Here is a 19,988-nt window from a genome sequence, read left to right on the forward strand (position 1 = left end):
CACTGACTACACTTCACAAGTACGTTATAGGCTGTCAAGCTCTTCAGGATGACCTGAGGTTGTGAAAGGTGTCAAATAAGTGTTAATGCAAACACAAGAGCCCCTCACTTCCACCTATATTGTGGTTGACAGTGAAGTCCGAATGATTCATTAACTATGTGACGATGGCCTAATTTACGATGTAAGGAACTTGGTCTGCCTAGTGTCCTGACTACTCTCCTTTACTCTTTGATTAGCAGGCAAGATTAAAGTCTGTGGGATTGGAGGTTGTGTGTTGAAGTGTAGAAAACTGGTAGGTCAGTAAAAGACAAAGAGTAGCAATAAATGTATTTATTTCCAAATGGCAGGGCGGGACTAGTTGGGGAGCACCGAGATCAGTGCTAGGATCAGACTATACTGAAGGGCAAGAGAGTCCCTCCTCGCTACAGACAATCCAAAAGACCAAAGTCTTATGAAGCACTAGCGGGCCATTGCGCATGTGCATTCCAAGAGCATGCGTCAAGAGATCATCCTTCATCACCTGAATGCTGACTGGCAATGGGCCTGTTACTTTTTTCACCCAAACGTCTCACACTTGCAGTCAAGGTCACTGGGTAATGTACTAGAGGGCAGAGTGATTGAGGTCAATTGTCGTAACCCCAACTAAATCTGGACAGCTCAGCCTTCGAGCAGAGATTATCTCAGCAAGAAATGATTTCTGATTTCTGGGTGGCACAGTGGTTAGCACTGCTGCCTCACAGCGCCAGAGACCTGGGTTCAATTCCTGCCTCAGGCAACTGTCTGTGTGGAGTTTGCACATTCTCCCCGTGTCTGCGTGGGTTTCCTCCCACAGTCCAAAAATGTGCAGGTCAGGTGTATTGGCCATGCTAAATTGCCCGTAGTGTTAGGTGAAGGGGTAAATGTAGGGCTATGGGTGGGTTGCTCTTCGGAGGATCGGTGTGGACTTGTTGGGCCAAAGGGCCTGTTTCCACACTGTAAGTAATCTAATCTAATCTAAAGTCCTGTTTCTCTGTGGGTGGTCATTCAATGAAAATGAACAGAAATCATCAGTAAGGAAGGGCAGCACGGTGGCTCAGTGGTTAGCGCTGCTGCCTCAGTACCAGGGGTCCAGGTTGTATTCCACCCTCTGGCGACTGTCTGTCTGTGTGGAGTTTGCACATTGTTCCCGTGTCTGCGTGGATTTCCTCATGGTGCTCTGGTTTCCTCCCACAATCCAAATATGTGCATATCAGGTGAATTGGCTATGCGAAATTGCCCATAGTCTTCAGGGGTGTGTAGGCTGGGTGCATTAATCAGGGGTAAATATAGGGTAGGGGAATAGGTCTGGGTGGGTTACTCTTCAGAGGGTCAGTGTGGACTTGTTGGGCTGAAGAGCCTGTTTCCATACTGTAGGGATTCTAATTCTAAGGGATAACCAGGGTGAAGAGTAACACAGAAGTGTTCAAGTGCTTTCATAATGGAATAAATTCTCAGAACGAACTTAATGTGTGATAGATGACATTTCCATTGGTGTTCTGTACGTAATGTGTGCTGAATGAAAGTAAGGATTGCAGATGCTGGAGGTTAGAGTCAAGACTGTGATGCTGGAAAAGCACAGTAGATCAGGCAGCATCTGAGGAACAGGAGATTTGATGTTTCGGGCAAAAGCCCTTCATCAGGAATGTGTGCTGAGCCGTGCAGTTCCAGAGAGCCCCACATTCAAGTGCGAATTGCCCTTAACTTGCTGAATTCAATGTGGATGGCAGCACTTGTAATACTTTGACCTTAATGATTGGGCTGAGAAAAATACAGCTTAGGATCCACTCTCGATAGCTGTTCAGTGACAGTATGTTTCACAATGTGCTTGTGAATCGTTCTAGAACATAGAACATTACAGCTCAGTACAGGCCCTTCAGCCCTCCTATTACACCGACTTGCGAAACCAATTTGAAGCCCATCTCGTCTATACTATTCAATTTTCATCCATATGCCTATCCAATTACCGTTTAAATGCCCTTTAAATGATGAGTCTACTACTGATGCAGGCTGTGCATTCCATGCCCCTTCTACCCTCTGAATAAAGGAACTACCTCTGACATTTGTCCTATCACCATCCGAGGAAAAAGGCTCTAATTGTCCAATCTATCTAACCCTCTGATAATCTTCTATGTCTCAATTAAGTCACTTCTCAACCTTCTTCTCTAACAAGAACTTCCTCAAGTCCCTCAGCCTTTCCTTGTAAGGCCTTCCTTCCATACCAGGCAATATCCTAGTAAATCTCCTCTGAACCCTTTCCAAAACTTCCACATCCTTCCTACAATGTGGTGACCAGAACTGTACACGATACTCCAAGTGTGGCCATACCCAAGAGTTTTATACAGCTGCTGCATGACTTTATGGCTCTGAAACTCAGTCCCTCTACTAATAAAAACTAACACACTGTATGCCTTCTTTATAATCCTATCAACCTGGTTGGCAACTTTGAGAGATCTAGGTACATGGACACCAAGATCTCTCTGTTCATCCACACGACCAAGAATTTTACCATTAACCCAGTACTCTATTCCTGTTGCTCCTGCCAAAGTGAATCACCTCACACTTTTCCACATTAAACTCCATTTGCCACCTCTCAGCCCAGCTCTGCAGTTTATCCATGTCCCTCTATAACCCACAACATTCTTCGACACTGTCGACAACTCTACTGACCATAGTGACATCTGCAAATTTACTAACCCATCTTTCTATGCCCTCATCCAAGTCATTTCTAAAAATGACAAACAACAGTGGGCCCAAAACAGATCCTTGAAGTACACCACTAGTAACTGAACTCCAGGATGTATATTTACCATCAACCACCACCCTCTGTCTTCTTTCAGCTCGCCAATTTCTAAGGCAAACCGCTAAATCACCCTCAATCCCATGCCTCTGTATTTTGTGCAATAGCCTACCATGGGGAACCCAAATATGTGCATTACTGAAATCCATATACACTGCTTACCCTCATCCACCTGTTTGGTCACCTTCTTAAAGAACTCAATAAGATTTGTGAGGCACAACCTACCCTTCACAAAGCCATGCTGACTATCCCTAATCAACTTATCCCTTTCTAGATGATTATAAATCCTCTCTCGTAACCTTTTCCGACACTTTATCCACAACTGAAGTAAGCCTCGCTGGTCTATAATTACCAGGGTTGTCTCTACTCCTCTTCTTGAGCAAGGGGACAACATTTACGATCCTCCAGTCTTCTGGCAATATTCTTGTAGCAATAACAACATAATGATCCATGTCAAAGGCTCTGCAACCTCCTCTCTGGCTTCCCAGAGTATTCTAGGATAAATCCCATCCAGCCCAGGGGACATATCTATTTTCACACTTTCCAGAATTGCTTACACCTCCTCCTTGTGAACCTTGATCCCGTCCAGTCTAGTAGCCTGCATCTCCGTATTCTCCTCAATCACATTGTTGTTTTCCATTGTGAATACTGACAGAAAATCTTCATTTAGCGCTTCCCTTATCTCCTCTGACTCCACTCACAATTTCCCACTACTATCTTTGACTGGTCCTAAACTTACTCTAGTCATTCTTTTATTCCTGATATACCTATAGAAAGCCTTACGGTTTTCCTTGATCCTATCCGTCAATGACTTCTGAAATGGCTATTATTTATTAAACATCCCTAGATTAGTTCGCAGGACTTGGATGTCACTGGCAAGACAATTGCCACTCATGGTCATCCTTAAGAAGGGTGTTGGAAGCTGCCATCTTGACCCTCATCAGTTTGTCTGGTGAAGGTAACGCCCAAAAGTAACAAGTTCTCGGACTTTGGCACCTGCTAACTTTTAGGTATGAGAGGAGTTTGAGAGATGGTATACTGTGCATGAGAGAGAGAGAAAGAGCAATGCTGAGTAATGTCTAGACTCTCACATGATACGTGGTGACTTTGAATATTACAGATTTTTGGCAATTTGAACCAGGAGGGGGCATTAACCTGAGTCCGATTGGCAAAATGGAGAACTGAGAGTAAGAGTTTGCACATTTCTACTCCATCTAAGACTCATCAGCCAAGTTCACCCACTAATGAGGAGGCCCCAATTAGTTTGTGAGATGCAGAAATCTGACTTGATCTTGTGATGCAACAGGAACTGTTAACTCCCAAACGAAATGCACATTCTGAGGCTTTTATTTTTCCATCTAAAGTATAGATGGCATTGTACCTGCGGAGATCTCAAGCAGAGCAAGTCCAGCAGCTAATCCTCCTTCTGTTGTATATGTGGGAACAAGATGTTGCCGTGGCCCTCCCTCCCCAAACAACACTACAAAGTCTGGAATTGCCTCTCACTGGCAAATGGATGGCATTTGGCACTCAACCAATTAGGACGAGAGGGAGAAGGCAGGAGAACGAAACAAGGAAGTCTTGTCAACACATCCCTTTGCAGTGAAGAGACCTTAGCCATGTTTGCTCTGTGCTGAGATGAGAGTTAGGAATCCCAGGTCAGTATTAAGAAGCTAGTGGTTGACCCCTCCCATTGTGGTTCAGTTGACAAAGGGTGTGAGCCAAAGGTTTTGTGATCTTTCAGCACCCTTGCCTCAACACAGTGCAAAATCAAAGTAGTCAGGTTGATCACTTTTGACTGGCTATGCAAACCTGGCCATTGAACGTACACAGGATTAAGCTCTGTGATACCAGTCCTAGTTTAATAGCCTGCCAGGCCACACTATTTGGCAGGAGTTGATTGTATTGCTCTTGAAATATCCTGTTGACATTCACTGTTGAGGTGTGTATACACAAACAACAATCATTTGGCTGGCCACTGAGCTTGTGTCCTTCGAGTAGAACATGATCTTATTGGGGCGTTGAAATGATTAACCGATTTGGTAGGCAGGATAGACAGAAACAGTTCTATCCGGTGGGGAAGTCCAGAACAAGGGGACATAACCTTAAAATTAGAGGCTACTCGCTGAGTGATGTCAGGAACTACTTGGGTTCACACAAAGGGCAGTAGAAATTTGGAACAAATAGCTGGGAAGGCCAATTGAAAATTACAAAACAGATTAATAAATTCTTTGTATTAAGGGATGCATGCGGCACCTGAATACTCTCTTTATAGAAGCTTAATTTAATAAACACTAGACCAAGATGCGAAAGAGACTTCAGACTAACAAGTGGTTTATTTAAAGATACGTAAACTAACAGTAAATAGTTGGTATAGTACAATATGTTTTCCTCTGGCAAAACAGTAGCTTATCTCCCACTGCATCTCTTTAGAGTTAAGACCGCTAAGATGATTTTTCTCTCCTAACCCTTCAACTTTAAATTCGAGATCCTCAGTCAAATTAACAGATACTCAGTGAATCAGAGAGAGAGAGAGCCTGAATCCTGATCTCTCAGTGATGTCATCATGACCCAAAGAACCATTCAATCAATGCATATGTTTAAACATCATCCATGATTGGCAAATGCTTGCATTTATGTATCACCTTTTATGTAAAACCACATTGTGTTTCACAAGAGCCTAATCAAGTATTTAGCTGAAGGAGGAGATAATGTTTTTAAGGCAGAGATAGATATTTTTGTGATAAGCACGTAGGTGAAATGTTACCGGGGTGGACAGGAATGTGGACTCATCACATCAGCCATGGCCTTATTGAGGGGCAGGGTAGGTTCAATGGCCTGTCTTTTACTCTTGCTCCTAATTCAAGTGTACATATGCACCATAATAAAAGCCTTACATTTGTTTAGTGTCTCAGGAAGTCCCATGTCTTTGTAGCCTATGAAGTATTTTGGAAGTGGTTGTTGGAATGCAGGAGGTTTTGGAATGGGTGCCCAAAAGCCTGGGAAACAGTTTGTGACTTGAGGTATAAAATGTAGCAAGAGGCTGCTACTAATGCAGAAAGGTTCAGGAAAAAAATGTGGATTTTGTGACCCAGACAGCTAAAGGCACAGCTGCCAATGTTACAGCATTGAAATTTGAGGATATGCAAGAAGCCATAATTGAAAGAATGCAAAGAATTGATGACACTGAGTCAGTGAAGAGGTCAAGCGAGGTAATGCGCAGGTAGAACTCCACGTCGTCTGCATTAACATGGAAAGTGATCCAACATCAGTGGATGCTGTCAACAAGATGTGAGATGAGGAGGAACCAAGAATGGAATCTTAGATGATTACGAAGGTATCAGTGTGGATGGGAAGAGACGTCTTGAAGGAAGATACATAGGTTGTATGTGTGTTCAGTCCAGCAAAGTGCATTACTTAGTTATTTTAGTAAGACTATAATAATAGTTGATTTGAGGAATGAAACATTCACAGTCTGAATTGGGAAATATTCTTTGAGGTTGGATTAAGGTGCTGAGTGACAGCAACTTGAAGCTCAGGTTTTTGCAAGACTTTTTGTTTACTCTCTAAGCTAACGCCATATTTGGTTTGAGATGTGTACAATGGGCATTGTAGAGGGAGCTTCCTTATAACTGGTAAGGTACTTGGCCAACCATGAGTTGTCCAGGGCGGCACAGTGGCACAATGGTTAGCACTGCTGCCTCACAGTGCCAGAGGCCAGGGTTCAATTCCCGCCTCAGGCAACTATCTGTGTGGAGTTTGCACATTCTCCCCATGTCTGCATGGGTTTCCTCCCACAGTCCAAAGATGTGTAGGTTAGGTGAATTGGCTATGCTAAATTGCCCATAGTGTTAAGTGAAGGGGCAAATGTAAGAGAATGGATCTGGGTGGGTTGCTCTTCAGAGGGTCGGTGTGGACTTGTTGGGCCGAAGGGCCTGTTTCCACACTATAAGTAACCTAATCTAATCTACATTCTGCATAGAGTGTTTCAACAGTTTGTTACATGAAAGGTCCATATCACGCCTAACCCTCATGGTGAACAGCACATGCAAGTAACTTGCTTCCACACTTAGCGAGTTTTGAGAAGATTTGTAGCTCAGGTTGAGGTTTTGGATGTAGGTTTGCTCACTGTGCTGCAAGGTTCATTTCCAGGCATTTCGTTACCACACTAGGTAACATCCTCAGTGGGCCTCAGGCGAAACAAAGCTGAAAATTCCTGCCTTGCTATTCTCCACAGGAAATGACATCACCAACTCAAAGAAACCCAAACATATAAATAGAAAGCAGGAATTTTCAGCATTGCTTCGCCTGAGGCCCACTGAAGATGTTAGCTAGTAGGGTAACGAAATGTCTGGAAATGAACCTTGCAGCTCAGCTTGCTCCCACACACTCTACAGCCAATGTGTTAGTACAGTATTCAATCTTGTATTTATTGTGGGCTGCAGAAGAGTGAGTATTGGTAATATTTGTAACCACTTGGAAATAGGCAGTGCGAGAGGCAGCTCTATTGCAAGCCTGCTTTCTACAGATTTGTTTTTCTGAAGACTTTCCATTCTGTTTCCTTCAACTCAACATTTTTCTACATTGTTTTGTCACAGATGATCATCGCAAAGTCACCACTTGCTCCATTCGCTGTGTTTATTTTCACCATTCAGAAGGAAGGTCTTGTCCTGCGAGGTAGGAATCTTTGGACAATTTAAAACTCTTAAGCTAGTCTGGCATGTGAAATGGGAAACTGCTTTCATAATCAATTGAAAAATATGTGGGCAACATAATTACAAGCAAATATAAATTATACGCATGAGGCAGTGTTCTCAGTCTTAAGCAGTAGTACGTACTGTATGCAGGTATTAGGCTAATAGAGTTATTAGCTGATCGGAGTATCCTGTAATTCTAATTGGCTTAGTTTTTGTGTCTGTTACGAGCAAATACCAGTTACTGTTCCATGGATCATTCACCCTTGTTGGGCTATGTTAGACTGGTGAGCAGAAAAGCATTCCGGATATATTTGTGTTCATGCAATACTCCTAGTTCTACGGAAGGCCCAAGAATGTTCTTCCTTGATCAGTTTGGTCTAAGCTCTACAGCAGGAGGTATTGCTAGGATATTTTAGGCTGAATTCAAAGTCTTGCAAACTTTTTACAGCAAACAGATCAATCAGTCAAGTTTTATACTTCACTCATATCACCTATCTCAATTCACCTCAACAAATCCTGATATTCTGTTCTCCTTCATGTTTATTTAGCTACTCCTTAAATGTACATATCCACCTCAACAACTTACTTTAGTACCATGTTTCCCATTCTAACCACACTTCAGGTGAAGAGTTGTCTTCTGAATTTCTTAGCAGATATTTTAGTAACAAACCTGTGATCCACAGGTCTGATCTCACTCACAACTGCAAGCATTTTGGTTACAGGTAGTTCTCCTATAACGCCATAGTTGCAAAACCTCACTTAGTAGGAAATTGCTTAATATAAATAATGGGGCCTATGGGAAAAGTGGGGTTGGGGGCAGACCAGCAAAAAATATTAAAAATCTTTGATCACTCAAAAATCGCCCAAAAGTCAATACAAAATTAAACACAGTACATTTAAAAAATATTGTTTATGCAGGGACAGAAGGTCATCATGGTGCATAAGGTAGACTCTCTCATTTTTTGGATTAGTGGTGCTGGAAGAGCACAGCAGTTCAGGCAGCATCCAGGGAGCAGCGAAATCGACATTTCAGGCAAAAGTCCTTCATCAAGAATAAAGGCAGAGGGCCTGAAGCGTGCAGAGATAAGCTAGAGGAGGGTGGGGTGGCGAGAAAGTAGCATAGAGTACAATGGATGAGTTGGGGAGAGGATGAAGGTGATAGGTCAGGGAGGAGAGGGTGGAGTGGATAGGTGGAAAAGGAGATAGGCAGGTAGGACAAGTCCAGACAAGTCATGGGGACAGTGCTGAGCTGGAAGTTTGGAACTAGGGTGAGGTGGAGGAAGGGGAAGTGAGGAAACTGTTGAAGTCCACATTGATGCCCTGGGGTTGAAGTGTTCTGAGGCGAAAGATGAGGCGTTCTTTCTCCAGGCGTCTGGTGGTGAGGGAGCGGCGGTGAAGGAGGCCCAGACTTCCATGTCCTCGGGAGAGTGGGAGGGGGAGTTGAAATGTTGGGCCATGGGGCGGTGTGGTTGATTGGTGCGGGTGTCTCGGAGATGTTCCCTAAAGCGCTCTGCTAGGAGGCGCCCAGTCTCCCCAATGTAGAGGAGATCGCATCGGGAGCAACGGATACAATAAATGATATTAGTGGATGTGCAGGTAAAACTTTGATGGATGTGGAAGGCTCCTTTAGGGCCTTGGATAGAGGTGAGGGAGGAGGTGTGGGCGCAGGTTTTACAGTTCCCGCGATGGCAGGGGAAGGTGCCAGGATGGGAGGGTGGGTTGTAAGGGGGTGTGGACCTGACCAGGTAGTCACAGAGGGAATGGTCTTTGCGGAAGGCGGAGAGGGGTGGGGACGGAACTATATCCCTGGTGGTGGGGTCTTTTTGGAGGTGGCGGAAATGTCGGCGGATGATTTGGTTTATGCGAAGGTTGGTAGGGTGGAAGGTGAGCACCAGTGGACTTCAACAGTTTCCTCATTTCCCCTTCCCCCACCTCATCCTAGTTCCAAACTTCCAGCTCAGCACTGTCCCCATGACTTGTCCGGACCTGTCCTACCTGCCTATTTCCTTTTCCACCTATCCACTCCACCCTCTCCTCCCTGACCTATCACCTTCATCCCCTCCTCCACTCACCTATTGTACTCTATGCTACTTTCTCCCCACCCCCACCCTCCTCTAGCTTATCTCTGCACGCTTCAGGCTCTCTGCCTTTATTCCTGATGAAGGACTTTTGCCCGAAATGTCGATTTCCCTGCTCCTCGGATGCTGCCTGAACTGCTGTGCTCTTCCAGCACAACTAATCCAGAATCTGCTTTCTAGCATCTGCAGTCATTGTTTTTACCTCCCTCACTTTGTGTTAAGCATGCTATATCATTTATTTTCTCTTTATGCTCAACACGCTTTATAATATCTAGCTTCTCTTCCAGCGTTGTAGCCTTTCTTTCGTATTCACCACCCGCAAGTTTATCACCGGGACACTTCTTGCTAACTTTTTTTTTCAAAGAAAGGCATATTTTGAATGCTGCCTGAACTGCTGTGCTCTTCCAGCACCACTTATCCAGAATCTGGTTTCCAGCATCTGCAGTCATTGTTTTTACCTCATAATCTAGGAGTAGTGTACCTTTCACAGGCAGCTGCTCTCTGTACAGTATATCTCACAGAAAGCTGCTCTGTCAGAAGCTGACATTGGCGCATGCTTGGAATGAAGCGCACGAAAAAAATCTCCACTGAAATCGCGCAATTGTGAACAAAGGTGAGCGCTCTCGAAAATACTGTTCCTTAATTCCTCAGCAACATTATAAGCAGATCCCGCTGTCGGAGTGTATGTTATCCAAGAATTACCTGTAACCTGTCATGTTCATGAATACCTCCAAGGGTTACCTCTTAGTCATGTCATGACCAAGGAGTGCACTGGAGTTCGAGACCCACTATTCCATTGGGGATGATGTAAAATAAAAGTACTTGTTTCGCTTGCCCTGATGAACACCTAAATACCAACTCTGTATCAGGATTAAAACAACCAGATGTACCAACCTGATTTCTCAGTAGACACAACTATTGGTTTAGTATAAACCAAAACTTATTCAGCAAAGAAGTCAGGAATGATGAACTGTTTTCCCCTTACATATTCACAAAACACAGATGGAAACGCACAAAAGTACTCTTCAGGAATATAGAACAAACTTATCTGCAGAGATGGGCTTTCTGAAAAATACACTTTGACCAATGGGTTTCTCTTGAAGACAAAAGGATAAAGCATAGAATGTTCCAGAGTCTCTTGCTGTGGTGTGGTCAAGTCACTGATGATGTTTGTTTGTCTATGATGTCATGCAGAAACCGCTTGTTTAGGAAATACAGTTTTGGGATTTTTCTCCGATCACTATCAGAGGAACAGATGGAATTCAGCTGAACTCAACAAGAAGATTTTCTTTCAGATCAGCTCGACAGCTGTTCTTTGTAAGTTTTCTTCCAACTCACTTTATTCTTAGCAGGCTTTCCTCCAGCTAAACTTGATGATACAAACATGCTTCCAAGTCAGTCACTGTTCAAAACAGTCCCAGCAGAGGTCTACATCAAAGGAGGCAGTTGTCACGAGTCACATGTTCTATCTATTGCATGGGTGTGAGTTGTTCCTTTCAAGAGAACAGGTCAGGTGATCCAGAGCGGGGAACGAGAGGGGCAGTCTCAGCCCAATGGTGGAGCTAATAGGGCACACAATAAAGTGTTCTGTTTCTGGTTCTAGTGAACAGCAAACACAATAACTGGGCGAGCAGGATTGAATTCAGGCCACAAACTGTTTGTGAATAATGTTTTTCTTTGTCGGGAGAAAGGGTATTACCTGCACTCCGTAAATGTCGAGGAAAGCTTTCACGAGGAGACTTGGACTGCAGTTGATACCAAGCAAGTACAGTGTGCTAACTGAGCCGCTGGGACAGAGAGTGTTCAAACAAGGGAACTCTCGCTGCAAATGGGTACTCGACCTGGAAAACAACATGGCAGGCCTATTTGGAGCAATAGGACTATTTTGGACACTATAAACCAAACATTTTGATGCATATTTAAAGGCAAATAAGGTAGCTGGAAGGCATTATGGTATTGGTTTTCTTGAGTACCATGGGGAGCAAGATATTCATGATTCTACTAGTCTGGTGCAACCTGAGAAACCCGAAGGGAAGACCTACCAGGAATTAAGTCAAGACCCGGGGAGTTACCTTGTACCGAAGCCACTGATGATCGTGGAACATTTCTGTTTTAATAAACAGATACAGCACGAACAAGTGTCCATTGCTCAACTTGTCGCCGCCTTAAAGAGGTTAGTGGAACATTGCGAATTTAGTGGTTCCTCCAAGGTGCCTTGCCAGACCGTTTGGTTTATAACCTCCATCACGAAGCCATCAAATGGAAGCTGTTACCAAGGGGAGACCTGGATTTCAAGGCAGTTTCAAAATTGATGGATTTACCCGCCAGCGAAGCAACACAGATGAATGATTACGCCCAGGTGGATAGAGTAGCAAAATTCAGCAGAATCTAGTACCAACCATAGAATGACGACAATGTGGCAATAGTGGCCTGCTTCTCCATTGAAATATGTTGAATAGTGTGAAGTTACCATACTTAGGTATGGACATGAATTGAATTACACTAAAGCCAAGTCTTATTCATTATATTCTCAGAAATCTTGTTGCAACATTACAAGTAGATAAAAGTAAGGACTGCAGATGCTGGAAACCAGAGTCTAGATTAGAATGGTGCTAGAAAAGCACAGCAGGTCAGGCAACATTCGAGGAGCAGCATTACAAGTGCCTAGCAACCTCTTCAACATCAGATTTTAACGTTGAGAATTTTGGAGTCTCATTCTTTCAGCAATTAGTTGTTAGAAATTTTAAAAAAGGAAAATTAATAGTAACCCCTTTAGTGTCGTTTCATTTCTTTTAATCCAGTCCTTCTTTCCCTCTCTCCATTCTTCTCTCTGTGCCTGATTTGAATTCATCCGTTCTAATTCAATGCCAGTTCCAAGAGCAGGGACGGTTAAGTGAATATCATGTTACTGACTGTCCCAGAAGCTCTGTTTGATACACTGTTGATAACATCTTCAGCACTCCTCACACAAAACATTTGCATGTGTGTTAGAGTAACTCTAACCAAAGTTAGGGGCTGTTTGATGACCAGGCATGAAATATCTGGATCAGTGAATTTCCTCACACAGTTCCACAGATGATGATAGATTTCTAACTGCTCCTCTCAAGTACCAAGTCTTTGCTAGGGATGCCAAGTCCGGTGGAATGTATTCTGTGAGGTTTGTCAGTAGTGTTACCATGCAATTAAACAGCCTGTCTTTCCCAACTTTGACATTTTCATAGTTGTGGTACATTGAATTAATGGTTTTCTTTTCAGCTTATGATTAATATATTTGTATATGTGATGTAAACTGAATTTTATTTGTATAAATATCATTTATTGTGAATATGATTTCTTGGATTCTAGCTAGAAGAAACATGGGTCTGAAGGTAATAGTTAATGTAAGCATTTCTGTAACTATGGTGATTTCTTTTAAAACAGTTTTGGAGACCTAGTTTTAGAATGAATCGTTTCTTGTGTGCTTATATGATAAAGTTTTACAACCGCATAAGGTAAACAAGGTCAAGTTTTAAAGATCAGGCAATGTTTTGCTCAAGCTTGAGAGAAATAACTGTGATTAAATGTTATTCTTTAATTTTACTTTGAAGTTTGAGCAGTCCTGTGAAGTCCTTGGAACAAGGTGGCTATATAGATCAGTGCTCTTGAGAAGGGAGGGTGTGATGAAACTGGATTACCTTAGAGTAAAGAGTTAGTATTAATTCTAGATTAGAAATGTTGGGATAAAACCCTGAAAAGCTTACCTCAAGCTGAATCTGTTCAAGTGCAAGTGTATAATAGCTCCAGGAAGAACCCATCTGCCGTCTCAGTCAATAAGTTAAAGTAAGAGTGACTTGGCCCTACCCAAGGTGTTAGACACAGGGATTCTGATACGATTACTGTACCAGTGGTATTTTTAGGTACTGTACAAGGTATGTTTTTCGTTACTGTACTAGAGGTTTTGGGTGCAATAACAATCTGTCGTTTTGCTTAAAAATTTCTAAATGAGTGTTTTAAGGTTAATGGGATTATCTTATTCTGTGTGTTTAAACGCCTTTGAATTTGTGTCATAAGTTGATAGTTTGGTTTTATCGTTTTTACCCATTTCTTTTGTTAATAAATTTCTGTTTTATTATTAAAGCAGAATTTGCAGCATTGCCAGCTTATGCTTCAGCGAGAGACTACATTGTTAAAAATCAAAACAAAATATGAACTATCCGTTTTCTTACATTAGCATTTTCTTACAGTCCTGCAGCAGAAGTTTGAGATGCCCATAATAAGGAATGTTAGTTATTATTACATACTTTGAGATGTTTAAAAATGCGACGTTACTCAGTCTCATACACACTAATACCAAATTCAAATCCAGATAAAGCAATACAGTTATGATTATCTCAGTCTATTTTGTGGAAAGCCTAAGTTTCTCAGATGACTTTATGCTTTAACTGGTGATATGGTAAAGAATCTTAGTAATCTGTGAGGTTTCTTGGAGTCGAATTGCCGGGTAGTTGATTCTCCAGTTAACTCAATGTCAGAACAGTTTGTGAGGAATCCTTAGGATCTCCCACTTTTAAAATATTACTCTTTATTATTCTGCATGATTTATTGCTAGTTTGATGGTTTTCTGATCGAGCTCCCTTCTTGCTGTATTTAAAAACTGGCATAGAAAAATGGTTGCCTCGCCATCTGATCTGTTGCAAGTCCAAACATATTTTCCAAATAAAGTGGGTGATTAGGTCATTTTTTTCACACTTGTGTTTTGCACCTTATACCTTGAGAATTCAAGGTAGTAAATGTTTTCATATTTGAAAAGAACCACTTAATCAAAAATGTCCTTATGATGTAGCTTCAAGAAAAGGCATTGAGTCACGATCAGTGTGAAAGGTACCTTCTGTTCCTTCTTGAAAGAAGAGAGTGGTTTTAATCCAAAAAAGAGGTCAAATGGTTCTTGTGCACCCATATTTTTGCACCTAAAACAGCAAGTATTGGAGAAGGTCTACTGGACAGAAACAGAGTTTCTAGTTCAAATGACTCTTCTTTAGAACTGAAGGGAGCTTGAATAAGATGGTTTTTATGCTGTTGACAAAGGAGAGGAAGAATAAGTTAAATAAATGGTGAGGGTGCCCATAGAAAACGGCAAAGGAAGCGCTAATAATAATAGCAGAGGAGAGGTATAGATGAAGAATAGGTGTTAATAGCAGGAGGTCAGTTCTGCTAAGTGCAAACCATGGAAACAAGGCACCGGAGTGGGGGTAATTAAAATGGAGGACACTTTTCAAAGTCAGAAGTTATTGAATTCAATGTTGAGTCTTGAAAGTTGTAAAGTCCAATTTTTTGTGGTCAGATTTAAAGAATACAAAGTTTGAATTCAAAGTATATTGCCATAGTTAATAAACCTTCAAAAAGCAAAATTACTTTTGAATGTCCCTATGACATTCTCTAGGTATTCACCGAGCACTACGCGATTATATCTTAATTACTGGAAGCTTCAGTTTAATCTTGGAAATTTGCAATCCTAGCCTTTGTACCCAAGCCTCCACAAGTAAGTGCCAATAGACCAGCTCTCTCTCCCTATTTGGTTGCTCCCAATTCTGACTTCACATTAGAATCCCCTGGTCCTACTTTCTGATTGGAGTCATTTGATGGGAAGCAACGTTGGACGTAGATGTGCGGATGTGTACTTGCCCATAAGTGTTTGACTTTTTTTCTTTCAAAAGAGCTTTGTTGCAGTAAACTGTAAACAGTCATTAGGGAATGATTTAATGCAGTTCCCTTTCTGATTGTTTGTTCCGTTTAGGCTGAAATATTGCCCCTTTAAAAAAGAAAATGGGATAAACAATGTTTAATGACCAGCTGTGTTCTTGATGGATGCTTTAATAAAATAGTAGATGTCCGGACTTCACTCAGCACCATTTACTTTGTAATTGTTTGGATTCAAAAGATTAGATTTCCCAGAGTGCGGAAACAGGCCCTTCAGCCCAACAAGTCCACACCGACTCTGTGAAGAGCAACCCACCCAGACCCATTCCCCTGCATTCACCACTGACTAACGCACCTAACACTACGGGCAATTTAGCATGGCCAATTCACCTAACAGGTTAACCTCAAACCTTCTGAGTGAGACCTTTTGCTTAAAGCTGAAGAGGTTGCACCAAGAGCATGAACCTGACTAACCTGTTGTAGACAAAAGTGAGGACTGCAGATGCTGGAGACCAGAGTTTAGATTAGAGTGGTGCTGGAAAAGCACAGCAGGTCAGGCAGCATCCAAGGAGCAGGAAAATCGATGTTTTGGGCAAAAACCCTTCAGGAATAGCTGTTGTACACTTGCAGTGTATTTTTTTATTTCCGATTTACAGCATCTCTCCATTTTACCCTTGATGACTCTGGATGTTCTCATAGTCTGTTTGGAGATTATTTTCCTGGTGAAAAGAAGGAAGAGGGTGATTCCAAAGTTCTTCAGAAGTGCAGTTGTATGTAAGAAACATAGCAAACAATTTGCATGTGGCAAAACTCGACCCTGTCCAGGACACACACACGCGCGCGCACACACACACACACACACACACACACACACACACACACACACACACACACACACACTCATTTGATTGCTCCTCCGTCCACGACTTTCATCCTTCACTTCCTCCACCATTAACATATCATCCATAAGAAACACTGTTAGTAACTCACTGAGGTTCTTTCAACAGTACCTTCCAAACCAGTGATCTCTGCCTTCTAGAAAGCCAAGGACAGCAGATTCAAAAGGAATGTCACCTGAAAGTTGTTCTGCTAGCCACTTACCATCCTGACTTGGAAATATATCACCGTTCCTTCAGTGCAGGTGGATCAAAATCCTGGAATTTCCTCCCTACTGGCATTGTGGGTCAACGTATACCATATTAACTGCAGCAGTTCATTGAGGCAGTTCAGCGCCACCATCTCAAGAGCAATTGGAAATGGGGAATAAATGCAGGCATGGATTTGATCACTTTCTAATTTGGTGATATTAGAAAAATCATGAGATTTATTTATTTAGCTATTTTGATCTATTTGTAAAAAAAAAACCCATCTTACTACGTGAAACACAGAAAAATGAACATTTCAGCAACTTTACACTGCATGAAGTATACAGTTATTAATGTATGTCAATAATTACAAACTCTTCATAACTTGCTGTTTCTACTTGCCTCCTCCTCACTGCCTCTCCAGGCCACAACTTCTTCCATTCAGTGACCATCCCCCACTCACTCATTGATCGTCCTGTTTCATGCTTTCCACCGCAACCCTCCTGTTCACTGTCTTTCTCCTGAGTTAGTCCACTCACTTGCCATTCTTCCCTGACTCTCCTGTTCACTTCTTCACTCTCCTGAGATATTGTTGTAAATGAGGTTTGCCGAGAGGAAAGTAGCAAGTGAGAGGAGCGGGTAGGTGGATCAGTGGGAGAGATGGAAGCAGATCAGCACGGAAGAGGGCCAGGGGAAGATGTAGCGATCGAGTGAATGAACGTGAAGGTTGGCAGAACAGCATGCGACCAGGATACATGAGCAGGAGGCTTTGTGAACAAGCCTCAGGAAAGACAGGCATGAGCTGTGTAGTAAACATCTGTCACAACAGCTGGAGGCTGTGCGTATGGACAAAGGGAAGGAACAGGCTTGTGTTCGACTGTGCAGATCCTGAGGGTCAAACATCTCACAAATGTTCAAACACCAAGAAGGAAACCATTTGGGCTGGACTTACTGCAACCTTCCATGGCAGGAACCGTGACAGTCAGATCCAGTTATCTACAGGAGATGCCTTGTGTCATGCTAACCTTTTCCAATTAACTCAGAGGGCAGATAGACTAAAGTGGGGTTCCTAATGGCCATGTACAGGCTGTAAATTAGGCTAATTAATGAGCTAATCGCCATTTACCTTTCCTGACTCAACTATGATTTAGTTGTGTCTAATTAAGGTAGCTAACATCGGACAGAGAGTTGGCCGCAATGTATTGAACTAATCTCCCATTTGTCGCAGTAAGCCAGAGGATGTAGGATAGGCATCTAAAAGAATAGTTTGTGTCAGTGTTCACTCATGAAAGGGGGATATGGGTATAGACATCAGGGAAAGGTCTGTGTTACAATTAAAGAAGTTATCATTGACAGAGAGGAGGTTCTGAGTGGTCTGGCAGGCTTAAGTAGATACATCTCTAAGGCCACATGTAATATATCCCAACTTGTTGAGTTCGGCAAGGAAAGCAATAGGGCACTGGCAAAAAGCTTCAATTCCTTTCTGGCCAAAAGAGAGGTGGCAGAGGACTAGAAACGGCCAATTTAGTACCATTACCCAAGAGGGGAGCAGGGGATAAACCAGGAAACTATAGGCCTGTCATTAGAGTCATAGAGTCATACAGCATGGGGCGGCACTGCTGCCTCACAGCGCCAGGCACCCAGGTTCGAATCCCGTCTCAGGCAACTGTCTGTGTGGAATTTGCACTTTCTCCCGTGTCTGCGTGGGTTTCCAGGTGAATTGGCCGTGCTAAGTTACCTATAGTGTCCAGGGATGTGTTGGTTAGGTGTGTTAGTCAGAGGTAAACGTAGGGAAATAGGGTAGTGGAATGGGTCTGGGTGAGTTACTCTTCGGAGGGTGGGTGTGGACAGTCCTGATGAAGGGCTTTTGCCTGAAACATCGATTTTCCTGCTTCTCGGATGCTGCCTGACCTGCTGTGCTTTTCCAGCATCACTCTGATGTAAAACTCTGGTTTCCAGCATCTGCAGTCCTCACTTTTGCCGATGTTGGGCCAGATGGCCTGTTTCCACACTGTAGGGATTCTATGACTTATGATCTATGACCATGGAAACAAATTATTGGAAGGAATCCTGAGAGTTCAGATTAATCTGCATTTGGAGATGCAGAGATTAACTAAGAATAGTCAGCATAGTTTTATTCAGGGGAGGTCATGTCTGATCGACTTGATTGAATTTTTCAAAGAGGTGATCAGGTTTGTGGATGAACCAGACTGGACTTCAGCAAGGCCTTTGGTAAAGTCCTGCATGGGAGACTGATAGGGGCCCATGGGACCCAAAGAAATTTGGTGAATTGGGTCCATAATTAGCTGACAAGCAGGAAGCTGACAGTGATGGTTGAGAGAGAGTTTTCTGACAGCAAGTCTGTGCCCAGTGGGGGGACTCAGGGGTCTTGTTGATTGTCATTTATATAGATGAGTTAGACTGGAATGTAAGAGGGTTGACTAGTAAGCTTGCAGATGATAACAAAAATTCGCTATTTATAGTCAAGAGGGTCGCCTCAAACAACAAGAGGATTTGGATGGGTTGATCAGTGGCAAATGAAATTCAATCCAGATATGTGTGTGGTGTTGCCACTTGGACCGGACAAATTAAGCAAGGGAATACATGATGAATTGTAGAATCCTGAGAAGCAGGGAGGGTCAAGGGGTGCGAATATATCGGTCCCTTAATGTATCATGACAGGTGGACAAAGTGAAAACCGAAATAACTGCGGGTGCTGTAAATCAGTCAGAAAAACAGAAGTTGCTGGAAAAGCACAGAAGGTCTGGCAGCATTTGTGAAGAGAAATCAATGTTAATGTTTTGGGTGCTGGTGACCCTTCCTCAGAGAGGTTATGAATGAACTGTATAAAGTGTTGGTTAGGCCACAGCTAGAGTATTGTGTGAAGTTCTGGAATACAAGAGGGATGTGACAGCACTGGAGAGGATGCAGAGGTGATTTATCCAGATGTTGGGTGAGCTGGAGAGTTGTTAAGAAACTAGATTGGACAGACTGAGGTTGTTTTCCTTCGTGCACGGGAGACTGAGTGGGGACATGATTGAAATTTATAAAATTATGAGGGGCATAGAAAGGGTAGACAGGAAAAAAAATCTCCTTGATGGAGAGATCAAAGACCAGAGACCATAGATTTAAGGGGCATAAGGTTTAAAGGGGATGAGAGGAAAAATGTCTAGAAATCTGGGAAAACATGGAATCTGGAACTCACTGTCTGTATGGATGGTACCAGCAGAAATCGTCATAACATTCAAGGAGTATTTAGATGTGGACTTGTGATACCAAGGTATGGGTCAAGTGCTGGAAAATAGATTGGAATACTGTAGTTAGGTGCTTCTTTTCAACCTGCGCATACATGGTGGGCTCTTTTCTGTGCTTTATATTTCTATGACTTTATGGCAAACCCTGTAGTAACCACGGTTTCCCATTTGTCATCAATTGTACTCACTGGAGCTCTCTCTCTGAAGGCATTCTGAGTCTACCTACGGCAGGTTCAAGAAGGCAGCTCACTATCATCTTCTGAAGAGCAATTCGAGACAGGCAATCAATGCTGGCCCAGCCAGCAGCACCCGCATCCCATGAATAAATAAAAAGCTACGGACTCCCATTTATCACAAAATCTTATATTAACTACAAACTTTCA

At 42.7% G+C, this 19,988-nt stretch overlaps 1 protein-coding gene across 8 annotated transcripts in view; it reads left to right on the forward strand.

Annotated features, from left to right (window-relative positions):
- The window catches only part of rad51b (RAD51 paralog B), a 582,669-nt gene that overhangs the window by 396,217 nt on the left and 166,464 nt on the right, over positions 1-19,988 (forward strand). For all 8 annotated transcript variants that reach the window (XM_060828787.1, XM_060828790.1, XM_060828783.1 and 5 more), the window contains exon 10: positions 7,414-7,492. In XM_060828787.1, coding sequence (XP_060684770.1) covers positions 7,414-7,492 — 79 coding nt within the window. The remainder of the gene's footprint in view (positions 1-7,413; positions 7,493-19,988) is intronic.

The sequence above is a fragment of the Hemiscyllium ocellatum genome, chromosome 8, assembly GCF_020745735.1.
Source record: "Hemiscyllium ocellatum isolate sHemOce1 chromosome 8, sHemOce1.pat.X.cur, whole genome shotgun sequence".
Classification (NCBI taxonomy): domain Eukaryota; kingdom Metazoa; phylum Chordata; class Chondrichthyes; order Orectolobiformes; family Hemiscylliidae; genus Hemiscyllium; species Hemiscyllium ocellatum.